Source organism: Ursus americanus, chromosome 3 (assembly GCF_024610735.1).
Source record: "Ursus americanus isolate L20-20 chromosome 3, mUrsAme1.1.p, whole genome shotgun sequence".
Lineage (NCBI taxonomy): Eukaryota > Metazoa > Chordata > Mammalia > Carnivora > Ursidae > Ursus > Ursus americanus.
In genome coordinates, this window is record NC_142129.1 from 69,151,808 (window position 1) to 69,176,419 (window position 24,612).

Sequence of the window (24,612 nt, forward strand, 5' to 3'; positions counted from 1 at the left end):
GCTTGGTTGCCTGGTAGCCCATCCTTGCCCACTGGGCTTCCTGTTCCCATTGAGTATCCCCATTGAGTCATCTGGATTGGTTTTGCATTGTTTTGTTTTGGATGGTATGCTACACAACCCGTTTTCCTTTGAAGCACCGACATAGGAAATGAGAATCCTAGGTTCTAACCCTATGTCTGTTGCTAAATTCTGTGCAGTCTTGAGAAAGTCATTTAAAATGCCCTGTAAAGTGCACACATGGTGCCCGGTGCATAGTGAATGCTTTTAAAATGGCAGCTATGATTATAATTCATCATTAATCATTTAACCTTTTTGTTCCTTAACTTCTTCACCTGAATACTGAAACTTTGGACGTAAATTCTAAGATCCTTTCTTGCGCTCAAATTCTTTGGTTCTAATTGTCTGTTACTTGGCTCGTTGATGATTTGCAGAGTTCCATTCATGTCTACATGTTTGTGCCCATGGGGTATGTATGCTTTCATGTTTCTAGAATGTTAAGAAAGGGGCTTTTCCTCTCACAAAGCATGAAGTCTGTGCATTTGCCAAGCCCCCTCAGAATTGGGGTGAAGTAAGAAAAAAGTGGGAGTTCTAGAGCCAAAAGTAGACCCAGTCATTGGTCTGTAACATTTTATAGGAATCCCAGTGATTTTTATGATATTTTCAGTCCGTAAAGCTGGTGAAAAGTACCCCTAAAGAAAATAATTACATGTTTAACGCTATCTACTCGAGCATGAGTGCTTAAAACAGTTGGAATAAAACTGGAACTTCAGTTTGTTCTTTTAGTGACTTGGAAAGCTCCACTAGACTTCTGATGATGCCAGTGCCACTCCTGAATCACAACCCAGTGGCTTCAAGGCCTGAAAAATACCTGCTGGGTTTATTGTGTGGGGGCTCCCCCGGTCCAGGGCAGCTGCTGGGACTCCCACTCCCCACCACCTCCTCTCCCCCTTCCTCCCCCTTCTGCTCCTGCCAGTCCATAAGATGGGCAGATTCAGGACAGAACTCAAGTTCTCTCTGCTTCTGGATGTCAACTTCTTTGCTCATAGGGCGATGAACTCCCATCTGTTCTTCCCCCCACTGTTGAATATAGTTTGTGTGCAGTGCGAACTTGAAACAGGAACTGGGAAAGTCAGACACACCAGTGACTCTGTTAAAAGGAAAAGCCATCTTGAGGGAAGCCAGCTCGCCAGACACTGAAACCCGTCACCACCTTTCCTTTACTGACATCACCCAGGCGTTCTGTCCACCTCTAGCCCTGGGGTCTGCGAACTTGTTAGCCTTGTTAGTGCCCCTTGGTATCTGAAGCCAGGGAAATGGACCGAAGAGAACCTCCGACAAACATGTTTGACTTGCGCCCAAGGGAGAGCCAGTCCCAGTTTTGGCAAAGGCCTGAGACCCTGGGTTGCCAGCAGAAAAGAAGCCATAAAGTTCTAGAAGTCTTATGCGTTTAGCATTTCCTTCGTGGTTCCTGGCGTTGTTTCACTGAAATGATGTTCTGTTTACTCTGCGTTTGTTCCTTTGGCATAAAGAAAAGGGACAATGCTGCACCCTAGTGTCATTTCTAAAGTACTTGAAAAATGATTTCTATCCCTGCTGCCATTTATAGATTCGGTGCTGTCAGTCTTTGCAGTACAATGTCAACTTTTAAGGCTTATATTCAGCTGTCCAAATACTGAAACTTGATGCAAGCACTTTTTAATGGACCTATCAGAGTTTCACAACATTCGTCTATGGGCCATAAAAGTTCATACTGGATATTAAAGGGAATTTTTTTTTTTTAAAGGAAAGCCACATTCACATTCTCTTACGAGGAGAACTGTTTCTGCATTTAGAAAGATTTATACTTTCAAAGAACAGCAAGTACTTTGAAAGTGAAACTGAATGCTTTTAGCTCGTGACATTTTAGAGCATTTTTCAGAGCAGAGTCATAGTTAAATGGAAACAAAATATTGGATTTGGAATGAAGAGAGCTGGGTTCGCGCCCGCTCTGTGGCTGAACTCACCGTGTGTGACTTTGGCAGTTGAATTCACTCCTCAACCCTTCGTTTCCACATCTACAAAAAGGAAGTAATAACTGACCTACATGTCTCAGGAGGTCGTTATGGGATCAGAGGAGGTGACAGATTTAAAAATACTTTTGAAAGGTGTTTATATAGATGGCTGTGTACACGTATATGTAATTATACACCGCACATACATATACACACAGAGACACTCGTTCTTGCTTTCGACCTTCAGCTATGCATAGCACCAGATTCATTTCGATACAAATATATTCAAAGCTGCAAATAAAAGGATTTTTTAAAAAGATATTTTAATTATTACTAAGAATTTTTATAATTGATTTCTAGATGACTGGTGATGATATGCAAAAAAATGATATAAAAATGGCTAAAAAGCTAAAAATGAAGGAAATAAAGTTTCTTCCTCTGCCTATCCCGTTCTTTCCAAGCATACACATTTATGTCCTTTAGTAATCAGTAGTGGTATCTTTTTTCTTTCTACTCTTATTCTAGATCTTGTTATTAAGCAAATTTGTGTATTACCCAGGTTGTCATTTCCATTCACTTGTTCTGGTAGATATGGCCATGAGTCTGTCTTTATTTGTCTCAACAACGTGGCTCTCCTCATGTGTCCAACAGACATAGGAGTACAGGGTCTTTTCCCGGACACCAAGTGCCAGGTGCAATTATGATACAGGTGTCTGCTCTTCCCAGGTGAGGTCTGTGACCTGGGCTCTGTTGAGGGAAGGCAGGGGGGAAGAAAGCCTTACAGAGAGCCTGTGACGTTCACCACCACATCTTCCTGAAACCTGGAAATCCATTCAGGAGAACACATCTTCTCGACCTTTGTCCCAGTGAGTGCAGGCCAAGGAGAAGACTCTAATGCAGGCCAGCACCATTTCTAACTGTAGTTAAAATAATTTGGTCAGGGGGTGCCTGGCTGGCTCAGTTGGTAGAGCATGCAACTCTTGATCTCAGGGTTGTAAGTTCGAGCCCCACGCTGGGTGTAGAGATTACTTAAACATAAAATCTTAAAAAAAAAGTTCGGTCAATTTGAATGGCCATATATTCTGTCCACTACATTGTAACTTTTTAGTTTGAAGTTAATCAGAGTATTAAGTGAGATATAAGTGCTTGCATCCGATTTCCCTTATTCAAACCTACCTATTATCTATACATAAACTTAATTTTTTTTAAGATTTTATTTATTTATTTGAGAGAGAGTGAAAGTGAGAGAGATCACAGAGGGAGAGGGAGAGGCAGACTCGCTGCTGAGCAGGGAGCACAGTTGGGGCTGGATCCCAGGACCCTGAGATCATGGCCCTAGCCAAAGGCAGATGCTCAACCAGCTGAGTCACCCAGGTGCCCCTATACATAAACTTTAAATAATATCTCCATGTTGTAGGGGTGCGTGGGTGGCTCGGTCCCTGGAGCATCCCACTGTTGGTTTCCACTGAGTCGAGATCTTGGGGTCGTGGGCTTGCCCGCCCCCATCTAAAGCCACTGACCTATTAATATTTCTGAAGAACCTCAAGTCACACATCAATAGGACTCAAACAGTTCATATTTTTAGTGTGGTAGTGATGCATTGCCTATGCATTTTAGATTAATAACGTTATTTTCTTCTTATAATAATAATGGGTGGGGCACCTGGGTGGCTCAGTCGGTTGGGCATCTGCCTTCAGCTCAGGTCATGATCTCAGGGTCCTGGGATCCAGACCCATGTTGGGCTCCCTGCTCAGCGTGGAGTCTGCTTCTCCCTCTCCCTCCACCCCTCCCCCCTCTCGTGCTCTCTCTCTGTCTCAAATAAATCAATAAAATCTTTAAAATAATAATAATGGCTAATGTATTGATAGTGACAAGTGTTATGTGTCAGGCACTGTGCTATGCTCTTTATATAAATTATCACTGTACATTATGATTGTTAATAAACACACTGAGGCTTACAGAAGTTAAGTAATTTGTCCTTATCTACAGAATTTGAACCCAGGTCTGCCTTTTCCAAAGCCTATTCTACTTTTTAAATTTATTTTTTGTATTTAAATATAGCTGACGTACAATGCCTGTGCTGTTTCTATGTCACTTGATCCTCTCTCCACATTTCTGATCCCAGAATAATTTTCATGGGAAACATAAATGATACTGTCTTTCTCTATTGTTTGCTCACTTTGGAATACCATAAAATAGTTTTACAGGGGCGCCTGGGTGGCTCAGTCAGTTAATTGTCCAGCTCTTTATTTCGGCTCAGGTCATGACCTCAGGGTGGTGAGATCGAGCCCCAAGTCAGGCTCTGTGCTCAGCCTGAAGTCTGCTTGTCTCTCTCCCTCTGCTCCTCCCCCCACTTGCACTCTGCTCTCTCTCTCTCTAAAATAAATAAAATCTTTTAAAATAAAAAAATTAGTTTTGTAGTATAAAATATATATAAACTAAATTTAATTAATTTGAAATTAAATTATAAAATAGTGTTTGCCCAGCACAGAATTAACATACCTATTAGCCACTTTTGGGTCTGATTCTAATATATGTAATTACTGTTTGGGGAATTGTTCTTTAACCAAAAGTGCGGCCAAATTTATGTGTTAATGAATCGTGTTCGATGAGCATCATAAAAGCATGTCAATATGAGAGTGTGGATCAGAACCCAAAAAAGCACTCTTGGGCATAAAGGAAAATATGTGCCCTCGTGGGCCTCCTACTCTGTCAGCATGTCAGGACTTATTGGTAATATGTTATTTTCTGTTTCTGCATCATCTCATACATTTAGTATCTGCTACCAGAGGAATCTCTTATCTCTTCCCAGTGAATCTTCCAGTTCTCCTGTGAGATCGCCCTCTACCCTGTGATCACCCTATTTCAGTAGGACAGAGATGAGAGTCCTGCCAGTAATACAAGTGAGGGGGCTCCCTGGGCTCTGTGTCCCCCATGCCTGCCTCTTCAACTTTATCATCATCTGGACTTTGGTGGGAAAATAGCTTCAGCATAGCAGCTAATGATGCTTATGTTCACGCGTGGCTCTTTTGTAGTGTAATTGGACTCCCAGGAGAAGAGGACTGGCCAAGGGATGTCGCCCTTCCCAGACAGGCTTTTCACTCCAAATCTCCTCAACCGATTGAGAAGTTCGTAACAGATATTGATGAGCAAGGCAAGGACCTCCTTCTGGTAAGTTCACGCGGTGCAGAGTTGGTCTGTACGGGGCTGATGAGAGACGTGACCTGTCCGCTGGGTGGTCTCGTGAGTGGCGGGCGCAGCATCAGTGTAGCATCATTACCACAGCCACGCAGAGCAAGAGGCCACAGCCTCTCAGCAGCTTTCATTTCCATACCTGCAGCAGCTGGTGGCTTTTGATTCTGGAATGTCTTCATTTCCTACAGAAAGAGAAAGAGTGTGATCCACACACTTTCAATCCGCCATCTTTAAATGTTCATTTGAGGGGCGCCTGGGTGACACCACCACCCAGTGGTTGAGCGTCTGCCTTCGGCTCAGGGCGTGATCCCGACGTTATGGGATCAAGCCCCACATCAGGCTCCTCCGCTATGAGCCTACTTCTTCCTCTCCCACTCCCCCTGCTTGTGTTCCCTCTCTCGCTGGCTGTCTCTATCTCTGTCGAATAAATAAAATCTTTAAAAAATAAAAAATAAATGTTCATTTGAATGCAGCCACAGAAGCCTCTCGATTCATCTAGACATATGCTTCCAATAAGTATTGAACGTGCCATGCACATAGAAAGTACCCCACTGAAAATAAGGACTTGTGTTCTGCTTGAGATTTAGACGCGTAATACTTGGCCTTATACATTCTTCCCTACAGAACAATAGGTTGAGGAGTGTACCTATTGAGCTACCCTTGGTGTTGAGAACCCACTGAGTAATGAGTGTATCCTTCACCTGTTGACTAACAACTTTTGATATCTCACCAAGAAAGTGCTCCCAGACCTAGAGGCGCTAGTGCTCCCGTTCTGTCAATGTATTCTAAATTTCAAATATAGACTAAGAGTCTATAGGCTTTAGTAGAAATGTTCTAATTTAACTCCGTGTGGACACAGCCATTGATTGGCATGTTCGCAGAGCCATGGATTCTCCCAGTGAGATCCCTAATTCCATCTTCACCTGGTGGTGGCTCATTTCTGGCTTACTCAAAGATTCCCTCCAGTGCCACGTTACAGAGAAAGACAGCTATATTCCCTCCCCTCCGTTTATTTCTAAGACACTCTGAGGACTTTGGCTCACATCCTTTGAAATAAATTATTATTAGAAGGGAGAATATAGTCTCCCATACAGAGGCTGACTGTATATCCACACTTGCTGGCTCACCTACTATTTAGGAAATTTTTTCCTTGGTTTCAAATAACAGATGTGTACTTGCATTACCTTAAGAAGAGGGGGTTTGATGCAGCCTGGCAGTGAAAAGCCATCCAGAGCGTAAATGCTCCCTCAGTCCTGCTAAGAACATCACCTGCTCAGCAGCTCTGCTTGTCTCTGCCCTGAAGGCCTTTTCTCCCCTTCAGTGCCTCTTTTCGGTAGTACTCTCTGCTCCCCTTAACTCTGACTGGCCCTTTGACTGTCAGAACTTCGGCCAACTCATGGATCCTTTCAGCTCTAATGCCCACTGCTCATGTTCGCTCTGTTGTTAGTATTTCCTGCATCAGAGTCCTAAAAGGAAGAATGTGGCTGACACACCTCACCTTTGCCAAGCCATGATAGGAGTTGCTGCCCAGAGCCAGGTCACCATTCCTGGTCTGGTCAGCTACGCTGGGAGGGGGTAGGGATGATGTGTTATAAAATATGGCCGCCATCGGCTTTCCTTTTCAGCAAGAACTTTGAATGGAATGCTCCTCTTAGAAGATTCGGGACACAGAATCACAATGATAGCCGATTTTAGTAGTAAAGCATCCCACTTCTTCAGCTCCTGGGATACCCAAAGACAGCTCAGAGTACCTCCTAGCTCCAACATCAGTAGGAGTCGCCAAGAGGAACTTAAAACATAAAGATAGCAGATGATGTTGCATGTTCATTCAGTGTCTCCCACTAGTGCTGCTGGCTTCCAAAGTCAGACCACACACTAGTGCTCAACTAGAGAAATGCAGGAGACAGAAAAGAAAAAGGCACAAAGAAGCTACCGGAGAGAGAAGGAAGAGGGTAGACAATGAGCGTCAGCAGAGATTAGAAAAAGCAAAGGAGAGAAATAAGCAGCAGCCCCAGTGACGTCAGGACTGGAAGAAACTTAAGGACAAAATGTAATAATCCATGGGCATTCCGGGAAAGGACAGCTGAGGACCGCAAAGCTCAGAACCCCCTGAAAGTTCTCACTGTTTCCTGCTAGAGGGACACGGGAGAACTATCAAGCGGAAGAGAGAGAGCCATTCAGTGCCAGAGAGGCAGCTGGGATCCCAGCAGTACTTGTTGCCTCTATTCAGAATGATTTAGTAAGGATGAAAAGGGAAAGGTATTTTAGAAAGTCATTCCTTTTAAGAAACAACATTTAAAAGTTTAGCACTCTAAGAATTGTCCTTTGTTGTATCTGAAAACAAGGCTGACACTACAACGTCTCAGCCATGTATGTGTGGATACGTGCATTGGCATTTGTAAATGCTCTTACGTACATACATAAGTAGGGCACAGTAATAAGACCATTCAGGGGGAAGATTATTTTTAACATCCCAAACCTACCCGTCTTTACAAGTCTTCTCCCCTTCGTCGTGGTTAACTTGAGAGGCTGAGGACTTACTCCAAATACGATGCTCTTTGAATTTCTGCTGTCTGTTTTCAGAGCCTAAGGCGCATATCAGGGGAGAGTGGGCTATTTCTTGGATTAGTCTGGTTCTGCTGCATAACACACAACCCAAAAGTCTCACCAACATCCAGCAGTAAGCATTTATTTTTGCTCATGGGTCTGCAGATTGGCAGAAACAGCTCTGCTGCAGCCTATGGGTCAAGGACAAGTGTTCTCCATGTGTCACATTCTGGGGCTCAAAACGAGAGGGGCTTTGGCTCCCTGGAGCAGGTTTTTCTTGTAATGGAAGGTGGATGCCCCCAAAGGACCAGCAGAAACACATGATGGCCCCGATGGCCTAGGCTTGGAAGAGGCACCCTGCTGCTTCTGTCCACATTCCATTGGCCAAAGTAAGTTACATGGCCCAGGCCAACTCTAATAGAGGAAAGACTACCCCTCCCGTGAAGGGAGGGGTGGGAAGAAGGAGGATACGTGCTGAAAAATGATCCAGTCCGTCATGGTGTTCAACTCTTGACTGAATAGCAATTCCAGAATCTCATTTTATCCGTTATTTGGCAAAAAAATTAGATTTTCTTGGAGAAACAATATTCTTACACAAGATTTTGAATTAATTCTCAAATCATCCAATTGCTCTGTTGAAGCAGAGCAGCGATAGAACTTAGCCACCATTTCTAACAATGTTTCTGTAGGACATAAAGTATTAAGACTTCCAACTTGGGACACCTGCGTGGCTCAGTTGGTTAAGTGCCTGCCTTTGGCTCAGGTCATGATCCCAGGGTCCTGGGATCGAGCCCCGCATTGGTCTCCCTGCTCAGAGGGGAGTCTGCTTCTCCCTCTCCCTCTGCCCCTACCCTGCTGGTGCGCTCGTGTGTGCTCGCTCTCTCTCTCTCTCTTTCTCAAATAAATCTTAAAAAAAAAAAAAAAATCTCTTCCAACTTGAGATTCTCACACACTTCCACATTAGGCTAAGGAGTTCTCCTTCTCTCCACCCTCTTCCCAGCTCTAAGCCGTCAAGATAGCTGTGAGGATGGGCTTCCTCCCACACAGCCCTCTAGGGACATGTCTCTCTATCTTGAACATATTCCCACAACTTTTTTTTTCTTTGTTCATATTTCCTAGGGATTAAACTGGCTGCTTCCTTTTCTAATGTCACTACCTAATTTTCCCCTTCCTGGATTCTGTGGAAAGTAGACCTCAGGCTCAAGGATTTTGACCCTGCTCTTCTGTCCTGGGGGAGTTCAGCCCATGCAAAACTTTTTTTAAGATGTTCGTTGCTATTAGAGACAGTAGGACCATTCTACCAACAAGGTCCTTCCTCTGCTTGTCCTTTGGCTCTTTGGTTTTCAGGAGACATTATGAGAAACCAGCCTCCATGGACTGGTGGGGAGCTCAGCATAAATAAGATTTCAGGGGACCCAAAAATTTGCCTGGAATTATATATAGAATTTTCCAGGTCAGTAGTGTTCAACGGAGGTTAGAGGGGGTCCTAATCCAGTCAGGACCTAAGACTCTGAGCTCCTTGAGGGCAAAAACCCAGGTTATGTGGAAGAGATCAGCATAACCTTGATAATGTGAAGTCTTTAGATTACAGAGAGGACTGAAATTGGTAGACGTTTCGGATCCCCAGTTCACTTCGGTGGGCACCGTGTCACATGGACGGGGAAGCTGGTGGAGCTTCTCCGCTACTTGTGTGTTCCTGGGCAAGGGGTGGGTCTTACTCATCCTTCACTAGTGCTTGCCACCTACTAGGCACTCTGGAGGTGTTGGTGGAAGGACAGGAGGAGGATTTGAAGAACAGGATTAGCTGGGATTGGAGTGGAAGCGGAACTGAGATGAGGGAAGCAGCCTGCCCAAGTGATGATGAACCGGCAGCTTGTGAATGGAGATTGCTGCTCAGAGCTTCACTGTCCCCCGCTTTCACCTGCTGCCTGCACTTGAGTTGACCGCCTGGAATAGAGTTCGGTACCAGAACTGAACCTGGTGGGTGGTTCAGCCCTGCGGCAGAGTCCGCGGCTGGCCGGTAGACCGGGATAAGTTGGGCCTAGGTTTCAGCTCTTACTTGCCCCCTCCTGAATAGAGAAAACCTTTATTTCCTGGCTTAAAATGTATTTCCTTTTTTGTGTCTTTTGTTGTTCTTTTGTTTTTGTTTTGATTTTAGAAATACGTCAGAAACCATTACTATCATTTAGTAATTAGCCTTTTACCCCTGAACAAGGTAACCACCTTCCATTGCCGACTCATCAGTAAACCTTGGGGAAGGGTACGGGGTGCCTGGGTGGCTCAGTCGGTTAAGTGTCTGCCTTCAGCTCAGGTCATGATCTCAGGGTCCTGGGATGGAGCCCCGCATGGGGCTCCTTGCTCAGCAGGAAGCCTGCTTCTCCCTCTCCCTCTACTGCTCCCCCTGCTTGTGCTCTCTCGCTCTGTCAAATAAATGTATAAAATCTTGAAAAAAAAAAAAAAACAACACCCTTGGAGAAGGGTAAAAAGTTCGGGTGATGTTGCTGACTATAGCATTAATTTGGCTAGCATTAGAAAAATCACTACCTAAATAAAGTTGTATACGTACTACAATAATAATATCTTTTAAAGGACTGGGGTGGGTTGAAGAGAAAGCCTACAGAGGTAACAGTCCATAGGCAACCCAACAGCTGTTAGGCAACTGAAGGGCTAGGGCTAAACTCCTGAAGGGCAGTTTATACATTGAAGCCATAGATAAGATGGCTACTGTCTACGTTTTGTTTAGGGTCCCTTTTTTTTTTTTTTTTTAAGATTTATTTATTTATTTAAAGGTTTTGTTTATTTATTTGAGAGAGCAAAAGCAAGAGAGATCACAGAAGGAGAGGGAGAAGCCGACTCAGCACTGAGCGGAGGGCCCGATGCAGGGCTCCATCCCAGGACCCCGAGATCATGACCTGAGCTGAAGACAGATGCTTAACCGACTGAGCCACCCAGGCACCCCTTATTTATTTATATGAGAGAGAGAGAGCATGAGCAGGAGGAGGGAGAGAGAGAATCTCAAGCAGACTCCCTACTGAGCACGGAGCCCAATGCGGAGCTCGGTCTCTCCGCCGTGAGATCATGACCTGAGCTGAAACCAAGAGTTGGCCGCTCAACCGACTGAGCCACCCAGGCACCCCATCGTGTCCCTTGAAGAAGATATTCATTCTCTCTCTAGACACACTTAACTCATGGTGGCGAATAAATGTGTAACTGTGTAAACACACTATTTAAATGGCCATGTTTTACGTCAATCGATTATTTTTTCTTTATCACAGAAGTGCTTAACATTTAATCCAGCCAAAAGAATATCTGCCTACAGTGCTCTGTCTCACCCGTACTTCCATGACCTGGAGAGGTGCAAGGAGAATCTGGATGCCCATCTGCCGCCCAGCCAGAACAGCTCGGAGATGAATACAGCCTGAGGTCCCAGCCGCCGCCTTGAGCTGATCTCCCGGAGAACACCCCTGGGGGCTGATGGCCCCCCACCCTGAGTGAGCCCCAGCAGAGCTGCTGAAGATCACTGGCTGGGGACCTAGTTGCCGTCTTCTGGACGGGCTCTGCTTCTCCATGGAAACCGCCTAGTTGACTGTTTGGAGATCAATGCAAGAATGATTGCAGCTTTATGTTTATTCGTTTGTTTGTTTGTCTGTTTGTTTGTTTCAAGAACCTGGAATACTTCCAGAAGAAGAGAAGCTGCTGACCAATCGTGCTGCCGTTTCATTTTTCTAACCTTGAATGCTGCCAGTGTGAAGTGAGCAATCCAGGCACAGCTGAGTTATGATGTAATCTCCCTGCAGCTGCCCAAGCCTGATTCGGTACTTTTAAGTGAGAGTCTGTGTGCGTGTCTGTGTGTGTGTGGGTGTGTGTGTGTGTGTGTGTGAGAGAGAGAGAGATTCTTGTTCTCTTAAAGTGTTACTTTCTGTAAACAACGAGAATGATTGAATTTTAAAGACTCAAAGTGACCTATAAATAACAGGTGTCTGTTGACTAAAGGTGATTTACCAGAATGGGCTTCTCAAATTAGAAAGTTGAGCCTATATCCTCAGAATTTCATGGCCAAAAGCAGTAAATTTGCTAGTAGTAAAAGGTTCACTATCTAGATGAGGTTTTCTACACACAACAAAAGAAAAAAAAATGCTACTATCTTTTAAGAGACCTGTTTTTTAAAGTGTACATTCTATTTACTCTTCAAAAAGCTGAATTTACTCAATATAAGCCCATTTTAACCTGTATTATATGATTTATTGTTTCTTTTGAAAAAATACCTATAAGCTTTTTCTTACTTGCTATGGATTTAGAGAGTGTACCTCAAATAGGTAAAATTGTCAAAAAAAAAAAAAAAAAAAAAACTAGAGAAAGTCTTTATTTCCTGATTTGAAATCTCTTTCCTTCTTGGGTTTTGTTGTTACTTTATTTTGTTTTTTGATTTTAGGAATTTGTCAGAAACTGTTTCCTGTTTTGGTTTGGAGAGTCGTTCTCTCTGACCAGAGACATGAATACCATTTAAGTTTTCACTATTACACTGTACTTTTTCTACCATGCACTGCTTTGTTTGCAAAGTATCCATCCTATCTATCCCCCAGGGCCTCTAACATATATTACTATTACATGACTAATAACAGATTGCTTCAACTTTTCCCGTGCACCCCCTGCTTGCTTTCTTTCAATGAATCTTTTGAAAATAGATTCAGATTGTGGCTTACAGCTCCCATTTCGTGATCCTAACAGGCCCCCCCGCCTTGCCGGTATGTTCTTGCTCACACGTGATCTTCCTACCTGGTATTTGTTGTTGTTACCTAGGCAGTGAGTAGAGGACTGGTTCTTCTCTATCACCAGCACATAGATTGCTTTAAACTGTTACTTAGTGTTTTACGATTTTTTAGAATATATGGTCAGTGTAGAATCAGAGGGAATGTCTTTCACTATTTTTTAGAAATATATATTTACTCTATAAAACCATCTTTTCTCATCCCCCAGGCTGTGCTTGTTTCCAGTGCCTTGTGCATACTCCTGTTCTCTGCAGAGCCAGCCTGACCTGGGCATTGTGAACAGCGTTGTTTTTTTTTTTTCTCTTGCCGTTTTCTCTACTGTTCTTTATATTCCAGTGTCATCTCTGCCTTATATGTGGTTGGTGCTTGAAGACACAGAGATTAAGTATCTTTTTGGAGGGTTAGCTGTCTTTGCTTTCTGACTCATGTTTTGCGTGCGTGCAACAGTTAGACCATGTTTAGAGTTAGGGTTTTCAGAGAATGAACATTGCTTCCCTCAGTAGAAAATGTTCCAGATGATGTTTATATATTGTCAAGCCTTCCTGAATTCTTCACAGCTCAATATTTCTATACTACCATCTTGAACGGGAGAAAAATTAGGACACTTTTCTCCTTGAAAGCTTTTTGGGGTGGGAATTACTCTTTTTTAATACATGCGTTGTTTAACATTTTTCTAACTCAGTAACTTGAAGAGCAGGAAGATTTGTCTAAAGCCAGATATGAATGAGAAGATGGGCCGTAAGAATGTTTTACACTTTCTTCATTGTTGACAACATTGACTATGTTTGGTCATTACCATAAATGCTTGAGATATAATGAATCCAGAGCATTCGGGACAATGTCTCCCCTGGAACAGTGAGTTCTGCCTTTCCTTTGATTGGGGGTCAAAATACAAAGACGTTTTTGCTGGGGCCTAGAAATTGACTTTTAAACTCCCTGCACTGATTCGTCATGTGCTTTTTGGTTAGTATCCATGGTTAGAGTGGACATACCTTGAGTTTCTGCTTTTTTAAGTTTTTCATAAGTATTCTCAAGAAAAATGCAGCTGTTCTAAACTGGAATTTTTCAGCATTCTTGAGAATTTTAAACAAGTAGAGAGCTCCACTTTATTTCTAGCATATACTTTTGGTTCATTTCTCGGTAGTGTTTATGAAGAAAACTTAAAGCCCAAACATTTCAGCATTGGATACTTGGCAGATTATCCTCGGAGAGGCAGAAGGAGGGGGCACCTCGGCCTCTCTGAACTTAAAGAGTCTAGCCCAGCTCTCCATCTGGAGTTAGTGTGGTTGAGAGATTACCCTCTTGTTTTATGTCTTTTATATCCAGGCTCACCAGTTCTGAACCAGATCCCACACAACCACCCTTGCCATGAGGGCACTTGGAAGCACACAGCAGCACAGGAATTTACTGAACACAGCTTTTTCTTCTGTGACGTATGGTTTCAAACGTCTTTGCCAAAAGTGAAGCCATGGTTAGCTGAAAAGGTCATATTGCCCCAGGGTTATACTGAAGCAGCTTATAGCAGTAAAAATCTGGTGTCAGATTGAAAATCACATTTGAATTTCATACCGAGGACTGGTGCTGGCATGGGCCTGATAGTTTCTATATGACAGTTGTCCTAGTGGCCCAGGCATCGTGGGAACTGTTGTGCAGGGTGGAGTTGTAACAATCCCATTTAAGAATAAAAGAGAAACCTGTCCATTTCAGCATCATAAGCTATCATGTGGCAAAGGTAATAAGGCCCTAATCTTACGACCTGAAAAACACAATTTCCAAGAGCTTTTAAGAACCCCGTGCATTGGCGCCTCCCACTTTGTCTCTCCTTTAAAGTGGATAGGAACCCAAGAAGCACAAAACCCAAGAACCTGTTTTGGACAGGAGCTCCGAGCCATTTCATCCCTCTGTATTCTCATGATTTTCTCTCAGGAATCACACAGTAGGAATGGCACACTTTTCATTTAGCCCAAGGTGTCTTACTAAGAATAGTTCAAAATATTTACTTAAGAACAGAATCTCAGCCTTTCAATTTTAAGTAAAAAATGAAAATTTCAGAATGCACAGGATATCTTAAAGAAAATTTGTACCCCTTACTAAAGATTTTATCGTTTGACTACAGAATGTGGTACTATCCATCTTGATGGAAAAAAACCTAAATAGTACCAAATATTTTGAACCTTAAATTATGTATTAAAATTGAGCTTTTAACTACAGCTGCTTCTCTTAAAAGTGGCACCTATTAAAGTCAGTAATGGCAATCTTCATTCCTTTATGGAAATTAAAATCATGTAAGCTTCTAATATAAACATATTAAAATTCTTTTCTTCAAAGAATTGCTTCTTTTAAATGACAACTGGACTATTTTTATGATAAGCACACGAGAGAGTGTCTCACATTTTCCAAAAGCAGGCTTTCGTTGCATCGTTGGGCCTAAGAAAGAGTGATATTAAAAGTTAATAAGCCACTGTAATTACTTAATTGTGTTAGTACAGAAACTATAGGATATTTACCTTGGAAAGAAAATGTTGAGGCATTATAAATTCTTAGGTGTTGCTAGAATTCAGAAGAATGCATGTTTTACATTGTGACACATGAAAACAGTGTCTTTATTTTATCTGATTTCTAAATCTTTAAAAGTCCTAATACAGTGGACAATGGATAGAGGAAATTCAGGAGAAAAAGTATTCAAAGAAGGATAGTTTCAAAGTTAGATATATTTTGAAGGATATATATTAACAAATATATTGTAAGAATTTATATTAAAGTCACCTGGCAACTATGAAGTTGATACATTCAAAAACATGTTTTATGGAAAAGCTGTTCCAAGTAGTTGCCATTTCAAATGTCCGCCTGAACAAACTAAACCACCTGTACTACTTTCTCACTTCATGGGAGAAAGCAGCTACAAGAAGCTATACTCATTATACAAGCCTGAGAATGTTCCCTGTAGAATATATATATATATATTAAATTTTAAAAAGGCACATATTTCCCCTGCCACCAGGATTTTTTGAAAAACTGTGAAGCCCAAATCATGTGCATCCAATACATTCAGATGTATGATTAGAAACATAGCTACGTGCTCCTTCCCCGCCGTGGAGAAACTTCTTGAGGCTACCAAAAGCCTATCAAGCAACGTGAGCCCCCAGATAATTAACAGTGGTGTTTTCCTCAAAAGCACAAGAAAATAGCATTTTCATTTCTTACCAATGCCGTTTTCAACCTAGTTGTGTTACATACCTATATCTCAAGCATTTCTAACTTGTACTTTTTCACAAAACTAAAATATTCCTTTGGCCTTTTCTATCTTCTGATGTTTGTATACAATAGAAATGTAAAAGAGGAGGGGTCTGATTTTTAAATGTGCTTTTTTTTCTCAATTAGTTGTTTGTTTTAATGAAGTATGAATCAGCTTTTCAAAATGTTTTCTATTTCTTAGCATTCCCAGGGAGTTTAGATAAATGCATGAACTTCCATCGACCTATTTATGTTTCCTTGATACTGGTGCTCTGGCCTTCAAGAAGAAGAACAAGAGCCTCTTGAAAATTAATACAGGCTTTTTTTCAAGCATCTACTTAAATACTATTACAGCAATCTGAAGGTTATATGGTAGGAAAGGGAAACGATTTTTCTTGTAGATGTCTGTTTTAAATTTCACACTGTCCTAAGACATGGGCTTTCTTGTTTCATTCCAGTATATTCCACAAGGTGGCACTTTCGGGAGGTGGGGGGGTGGGGGGAGAAAATCGGAGCAAGGCTGTAGAGGTACTTCTCAAGACTTCGTTCTAACTTTATTTTTCTGCACATATTTTACTCTTGCTTAGCACTAGTTTGTCAGGATGATTAAGAGTCTTCGTAACATTCTGTAACCTCGATATCTTAGTTGTTCACTAGGTTCTGAACAGTTGTCTGTGAGTAAGTCATTCTTGAGAATGGATAATACACCCATTTTGATTATTTAAGTGCATAAAGAGAGCCAAGACCTCTTATTTTTCAAGAAGCATTTCTTTGAGGTACCTAATTACCTCACTGTTCTAGGTGCAGAAGTTACAAAAATGGACAGGCTAACTATTAAAAGGCAACATTCATCTGTGACCAGGATGGTTTTGTTAGGAGTGTAAAACTCCTCCAGTGGCCTCGGCCAAAATACTTATACCCCCATCTGCTGTTTTCACATTTCTTACCATGATGGTCTTTAGACATTGATTAAAATTTTAAATCCTCATGTAAAAATCAGATGAATAAAATAAGTAACATTGGTATTTAAGTAGACAAAACTATTTTTTCCAGAAGAATTGCTATGCTGAAACAGTGCCCTTATATACTAAAAGACCTGGTAATTTTTTACATCTGTGTAATCACAAGTGTAAATTCACAAGAAAAGCTAATTTTTAAAAATCCTGTCCAAGCATGTGAGCATAACAACATAGGAGTATATTTACATAAATCTTTAATCTCTCCATCTATTTAATTTTTCCTATGTATCTCCGTATATATCTCCATACACTCCTATGTTTTAATTCCTAGGTCTGCTCAGAGACTGATCATTCCCCAGGTGATTTTAGTTAATTTTAGAAGCCCTTTTCCTCAGTAAGTGTTACAGAAATTGAGGAGGAAGGCAGTTGTAGTACTTTTCAGAGTTTCCTTAGCACGGCATAACAGAAGGCAGTTTATTCCTTCTGAGTGGGAGAAACTCGACAGTGCCTGCTTAACTTTCCTGCAGAGTAGCGGGCAGGCACGTCTCACGAACTCCTTTCTGAATCAAAACACCGCACGCGCTAGGGGCTGGCCAGAGCTCTCTGGGAACTCGTCGGCCCCGTCCCTCTGCTTAAAACCCCACCGAAGTAGGTTCCAATTTAAGTCCCTAAATGGAAGGCCGAATTCACACCTCGAGTTTGTTATCACTTGGGCCAGTCTGAACTCTATTTGCTCGTGGTCGACACTTGACGGCCACCTGAAAACCTTCTGGGTGCGCTGCGCCGTCACCCTCCCCCCCCTTTGGCAGTAGAGCGGCAGTGGGCGGAGCTGGCTGGGACCCGCCCGCCGCTCACCTGTTAGTGCCTGAAACGTAGTACAGACCCGGCGGGAGATTGTCCGAGGTCCATGTGCCCTGCTGCTGTCTCAGAGGCATCTGTTCTGCGATCCTAGGAGGTAAATTGTTCCTAGAAGCAAACGGGTGTCTTCTGTGCATAAATAAGTACAACACAATTCTTTGAAAGTTCGGGTATAAAGAGATGCTATTCTTTATGAAGCGTCTACCAAGCATCTCTCAAGCTCTAAGCTCAGCTTTTTTTTTTTTTTAAGAGAAGATGTATAATTACAAGAAAGATTTTTTATTTTTTTATTTTCTATCATTCTACATATATGATGGCAAAAGATGTGTGGAGAAGTTTTGTTTTGAAAATTTGTTTATTTTCTTCCTAGGCAAAAGCTCCTAACTCTCTAGTTTCTAATTTCTTCTTTCTCTTTTTTTCTTTATCCAGTAAAGGTATGTAAGCCAATTATCTCACGTAGTAGAGGATTTTCCTGTTTGGAGGACCTTTTGTGTGAATTGTTTCATCAAGCAAATAATCAACTCCTTCTCTGCTTTGGGAGTTTGGATTGTCAAATATAGGTTTCCTTAGAAAGGGGGCACATGACTGTACATATTGCAATAAAGAACTATGACTGTAGCACTAATGAGCAAGCATAGAGCCACACACAGTTATTTAATTTCTGACACTCTGGTTTCCGGCCAAATTCTGTTGACATGCTTAGGTTACAGTCCTGAAGATACCCATTGTACCCTTAACTTGAAAGTTTCTAATCTTAAGTTTTTTGAAATGCAATAATATGTATTAGCTAGCAATACTTCTGTGATCACCAGCAACTCCTAATTTAACCTTGAAGTCTCCAAATAATGAGAATAGACCCCAGCGGTGATACATTTCTTGAACCGAACCCCGAAGTACATTGTATAGCTTCTCATTTTGGTCCTGTGTTTGCAATAACGTACACGTGATTATCACAGTTCCTCACTTACTTTGTATTCGTGTGTTTTACTATGACCAGTAGTAAATATATTAGTTAGTACATGGGATAAATGGCAGCAACTACCCCTAGCAACAGCACTTAACAAGGTGGGGAATTTCTATTTCAAGTTGTTCTACACTTGCATAAATTATTTCTATTATTATTCATGTATGTTATTTATTTCTGAATCACACTAGGCCTATGAAAGTACAACTGAAAGGAGATGGCATTAGGATTTGCATTTAATGTTCATTATCATGGTCTTGATGGAGCTAAGTAAATTAAAATTAGACTAAGCCCCCAAATAAGCAGCATTTATTTTAACATGATGGGTAGAATTTAAGTCTGTAGGTGTAGTATTTTTGTGTCTAGGTGTTTTATCATTGTGTAAAGGAATTAAAGCAAAGGACTTTGTAGTTCTTCTGTCAAGTATGCATATAGTATAGCGTGAAAATACAACGAAAATTTAAAATCAGATAGAAAAGCATCAGATACTGCCTTAATTTAGGAACTCTGCCAGACAGCTGTCCGTGCAGGTGCCAGGCAGAGACAGGTGCCTGGGTGGTGCCGCCTCCTATCTGGCCTTGAGACGAAGCTTCCTCCCTGCGATCTCGATCTCGTGCCTTCATAGGTGTCCTGTGCAGTAGTGGGAACAGGTAGTAACCGTTGCAAGGAGAACAGTGTGAGAGTTTTCTGTAGAAGCAAACTGTCAGCTTGTGCCTTGGGGCTTCCAGAATGTGTCAGATGGAGAAATTCAGGTTTCCGTGCTTCAGGCAACTTGGTTCTGTACAGAAGCAATTCAGTCTGGTAATAAACACAAGGATTGCATGTACAGTAGTCAACAGTGGATGTTAACAACCAACAGTCCCCAACACCTCAGAAGCTTGTGGCATTTCTGGTATTTTAGGTTTGGATCTGAAGGTTAATTGGCAAGTGTTTGGTATAGAAGAGCAGTATGTGTTAAGAAAAGCACAATATCGGTTCCCGTAGAGTGCAAATGAGAGCTAGAAGGTTTTACAGGATTATCATGTCAGAGATGTGTAAATGCATGTTTTCACTGTAAAATGTATTAGTGTAGTGTTTCTGCATTCCCATAGGGCTTAGTTAAAACTTTATTCTAGGTTTTCAGCAAGGCTGTCCTACCCAGTAAGCTTTTTTTTTTTTTTTTTGGAACTTTTATAATAGAAAATGTGTTAAACGTAGAAAAAAATGTATTTTGGATATTTGACTTGTTGGTTTCTGTGTTTGAAATCACGGTTCTGGAGATGTAGAGACGGTGCATGGGCATGTCAGATACTAATCTAGGCTGTGTGAACCAACGTCCTCCCATCCCCCCAGCATCCTTCCTCCCTCCCGCTGAAGTGCTCCCTGCCCCCATCCTGGCCTGTCTGCATGGTGCTCTTTATCCTCTTCTGCCGCTCTTTGGGCATCAGGGACACGAAGAGAGGGATGCGTTAGGCATCACGGGTGTGCCTGCTCGGGCTTGGCCACCACTTTTACTTGACCTTTGGCTGGGCACAGAGTGTGCTCACGGCGCTGATCACAGATGCCCTCCAGCACGTTCGTGTGCATCTTGATTTTAAAACCAAGTCATCCTACAGAGCATTCAATTTCGGCTGTGGTACAAAAGGAGAAACTAAACAAGTCTATACACCACATTCCAGGCTGCTGTTTTCTATCCATCTACAGGCCGTAGTTTTACTGTATTTCTTCATACTTGAAACTCATTCTGCTATTTTAATATCAGGGTACAGACTTATAAGGGTGCATGTTCCTTAAAGGTGCAAAATTACTCTCATTCCGTTTGCTCATATCGCTACAGAATGCTGTTTTGGTGCTTGGGTTTGAGCAGGTAAAAGAAGCAGTGTGGAAATTCACTGCCTGGAACACAGTCTTACAAGAATGTTGGCAGATGGCTTGGTAGCAGAGAGTGCTTCTGCTCTTTTCTCCGTACACAAGGTTGAGAGTTACCACACTGGCCTGTCAGGTTCACCTGGGTATCCTTTCTCACAGAGGACAGAAACCCTGTGCTCTCCCCAAATGTGGGTGCGGTGCAGCTCTCTGAAAGCAGAGACCTTCCCATGTACCGGATCATTTAGCCCCCAAAGAAAAATGGCTATGGGTGTAGACAGGAGCAGAATGGGAAGGGTTCTCTCACTCTGGCGACCATCCCTCCATACAGAAAGCTCTCCTGGGGCAAAAAAAGAAAAAAAAAAAGAAAAGAAATAAAGCTTATCTGTAATGTTACCCCCTTCATAGCACCCTGAGCTAAATGATCTTGCTTCTTTCCCTTTAGGTAGATGAAAATACAGGTCAGTTTATCTAGACTCTTCTCACCTGAAGAGGAAAATAGGAAAGTAGATTGTTTGTATCATGTAAGATATATAATCCAAGAACTACGAAAACTTACCTTAAATCCCCCATCACTAGCAATCTGTTTTGAAAAGTAGCTCAAGTCAAAGATGCTTTATGACCTGGACTGCCCGAGGTCAGGGGCAGTCATTCTAGCATGCGCCTTATTCTAGGACTTACTTGGAGAGCGACAACTGCCGATGCTGACTCTGTTGCAATGGCAAAGGTAACGTGTCAGAGAATTCAAAGGGTTGCAGATCACAAATCTTTTGGAAACTGGATGTCTTACTGGGTGCTAGAATGCAAATTTAGGTATTTATTGTCAGATAATGGAATTCATTGTTTTTTAAGAATTAGTGTTGAAACTTCACTGTCCAGTTCATTGTTTTCACATATGCACAAGCTAAATTGAAGCAAAAAGAGAATGGTTTGTATATTTGTCATACCTTTTGTATTTCTTACAATAAAAATATTGGTAGCAAATAAAAGTAATAAAAACAGCCATCTCAGACTGCTTTCTTGGAAATGAATTATTGTCATAGCTATTTTTCTTTTCACTTAATATAAAATGAATATAATTACAATGAGTGAAGTAACTTATAATTAAATAGGAGGTTTTAGCAGAACACATTTTAAACTTTTGTTGGAAGAGACTCCTTTTCAGGTTTCAGATGTTTTTAAAAGCTAAATAGCAGCTCGTTGAGCTTAAAGCTCCAGTAACAAATGTTTGGTAAGCTCTTACTAGTTGGTTATGCTAAACTCTGACAACCCAACCGAAAATCACTGTCCGCCAGGTATACAAGTAGAAATACTGTGCGTGTGCAAAGGCATGCAGTTATGTAAGAGCTAGCGGTAAGATTGGTGAGGCCCCCCCCCGAGGCTGTGGCTGTAGCATCTGGCTCATAACCTACAGAAAGAAATCCAGTCTCCCCGCATGACCTGGTATACACGTGCACACGCAGATGCACACGTCTGTACCAGAAGCTGAGATTTTGTGAAATGATGCTGAGTGCCCCACATGTTCTCTATTTTATTATCCTCCACTCTTTGAAAGTGCTGGTGGAACCCACTAAACTGATTTCAGAACCCCACTAATAGACCGTGACTTAATGTTTGAAAACAACTAGTAAGGGGGTGGGTGGGTATGTGAAGGAGTCTGGAGGTGATGCTGGGAAGGGTTTAATGTGCCATATAAAGGAATTTGGAACCACTGAAGGGGTTTAAAGAGGAAGACCATGTCTTTTAATGTGTGTTCCTCTTTGTTCATCTGCTTATGTGCTGATGCAGAGTGATAGACGAAGCAGCTACTGAGACACTATACAGCAAAGCAGGAGTGTTGCTGTCTGATACAGTCCCCTCTTCGTGTATGATATCAGGTACTTTTTTTAAGATTTATTTATTCATTTATTTATTTATTTATTTATTTTAGAGAGCACACGCAAGTGTCAGGGAGGGACAGAGGGAGAGAGAAAATCTCAAGCAGACTCCCCACTGAGCGTGGAGCCCAATGCAAGCCTCTGTCCCAGGACCCTGAGATCATGACCTGAGCCGAAATAAGAGTCGGCCGCTTCACCGACTGAGCCACGCAGGTGCTCTGATACCAGGCCTTTTTAAGTTGGTCCTCCAGAATTCCCTAGGAGCTCTCATTAGGACTTGCCTTAATTTTGTTTAACAGGCCCTAATGTGCATCTACATTTTTAAAATTTGCATGAAATATTCAGGAGGGATAATACAGAAAGTCAAGAGTATGATCTTTACTAAGAAATTGAAAAGCTTGTAGGGGTGCCTGGCTGGCTCAGTCAGAAGAACATGTGACTCTTGGTCTTGGGGTCATGAGTTCAAGCCCAACACGGGGTGTAGAGATTACTTCAAGAAATAAAATTTCAAAAACATGTTTTAGAAAAGAAATTGAAAGTTTGTAGTTTAATAGATCACTCATAACTACAGATATTTGCACAAACCGTGGGCATCTATAATCATTTACTTCAGAGCAGCGTACAGAGAGAGCCTTCCATTGGTCCCTAGCTATCTCTGCTAGTCTCACTTAGAACTTCATTCCACTAGGAGCCGGAAGCCCTTTGCCACTGATTGTGCCCAGTTTACCGGCTCTCTAGGCAAGAGGTCATGGCAGGGATGGGCCCCAGGATGTCATACTCGTTCTCCAAATGCCCCTTTCTGGATGGAGCTGATAGAGCAACCATAGTATCCCATGGAATGTGGGACCAAGAGATGGGGCTTCCATCTCCCAGATGTCTGCAAGCACTACCTATAAATTCGGAGCTGCAGGTAGCTGTATTTCTCCCAGTGTGCACAAGGGATCATGGGGAGCTGACCCATGGAGAGAGATGGTAATGTGCAGAGGCTGAATCCAGACAGCTTTCTGACTCCTGTTCCCCAGGCTTGGCAACTCCCCATATCCTTATTATGAAATCTGTCTCTAGGTGTTTTCCCCCCTTTCCATTTAACTTCGGTAGCTCAAGGAAATTTCTATCAATTGCAGCAGGAATCCTACTACAGCTCCCTCTCTCCTCTATCAGTACTATAGTTTGAGGCCGCTGCTCTGCACTGTAATTTCAAGCTATTGGAAAGCTAAGTACAAGAGTAGTGTCCTTATATAAGTGTGGGTAAAAACAATGATAGTGGAGCCTGCACTTTTCCAGTGGGGGTTCCCAGGAACCTGGAGTATACAGGGGAGAATACAGAGCTACACGTAAAAAGATCTACTCTCCCCAAGCATCGATTTTGCTTAAAATAAAAAAGTGTTTTTCATTAAAGACACACTGTTTTTAAAATACATAAAAAAACATTGTGAAATAGAATGCAAAATTCAAATTTTTTAAATAATATAGAAGACTTCAAAGACATTTTATGACTTCAGTAACTGCACAGGGCTACCACGTCACCAGACACCACCCCTGTTCCAATTCACTCTCCTGCAGAACGTCTTTGAGAAGTGCTGCATCAGCATAGAGGAGACATTAGCACTTGGAATGGGGTCCATTATTCTAAATCCTGTACTTCCTGTGATCTCTAGGGTTCCTCACTGGAAAATGACATCTATTATGACAGTGTATTCAGAAAGCTGATAAAGTCAAGTTTACTCATACTCCCTCAACATCGACTGGCCTCAGCTTTCAAACAGCACCTGATGCAAAGAGGCAGAAGTGTCAAGAGTGATCGTTTGTGATAATAGACCCTCCCTCCTGCCTGTGATACAGTGTTATTTAGCTGTAGGTACAGCAAAAATGGCTCTCTCAAGAGGAGAAGGGAGGTAGTTAGCATTCAAAGCGCCATCCCCCGAGTGCCAGATATTCTGACATACCATACAAACACAAACTATCTTATTTCCTCAAGTCATTCTCTCCAAGTCAGAAGCAGATGGTGGTTTCCGCTTTAAACAGTCCTAAAATAAGATTGCATACAACACATAAGAAAAAACTGTGATTGGGGCACCTGGGTGGCTCAGTCAGCTGAGCAACTGATTCTTGGTTTCGGCTCAGGTCATAATCTCAGAGTCATAAGATTGAGCCCTGCGTGGGGCTCTGCTCAGAGGGGAGTCTGCTTGAGATTCTCTCTTTCCCTCTCCCTCTCCCCCTCCCCCGCTCATGCACGCACACTCTCTCTCTTTCTCTCATAAATACATCTTTTTTTTTTTAAAGAAAGAAATGTGATTGCATTCTCTAGGGTCTAGAGATGCCTAAAACTGAGAGGAAGTTCATTAGTGTTGAATGAATGAATGAGTCAGAAAA

General features: G+C 42.2%; 1 protein-coding gene across 3 annotated transcripts in view; it reads left to right on the forward strand.

The window, feature by feature from the left end:
• The window catches only part of CDK6 (cyclin dependent kinase 6), a 240,637-nt gene extending 219,270 nt beyond the window's left edge, over positions 1 to 21,367 (forward strand). For all 3 annotated transcript variants that reach the window (XM_045793256.2, XM_045793257.2, XM_045793255.2), the window contains exons 7-8: positions 5,027 to 5,162; positions 11,009 to 21,367. In XM_045793256.2, the coding sequence (XP_045649212.1) occupies positions 5,027 to 5,162; positions 11,009 to 11,155 (283 nt within the window). In that variant the 3' untranslated portion in view covers positions 11,156 to 21,367. The remainder of the gene's footprint in view (positions 1 to 5,026; positions 5,163 to 11,008) is intronic.
• The last annotated feature ends 3,245 nt before the right edge of the window (positions 21,368 to 24,612 follow it).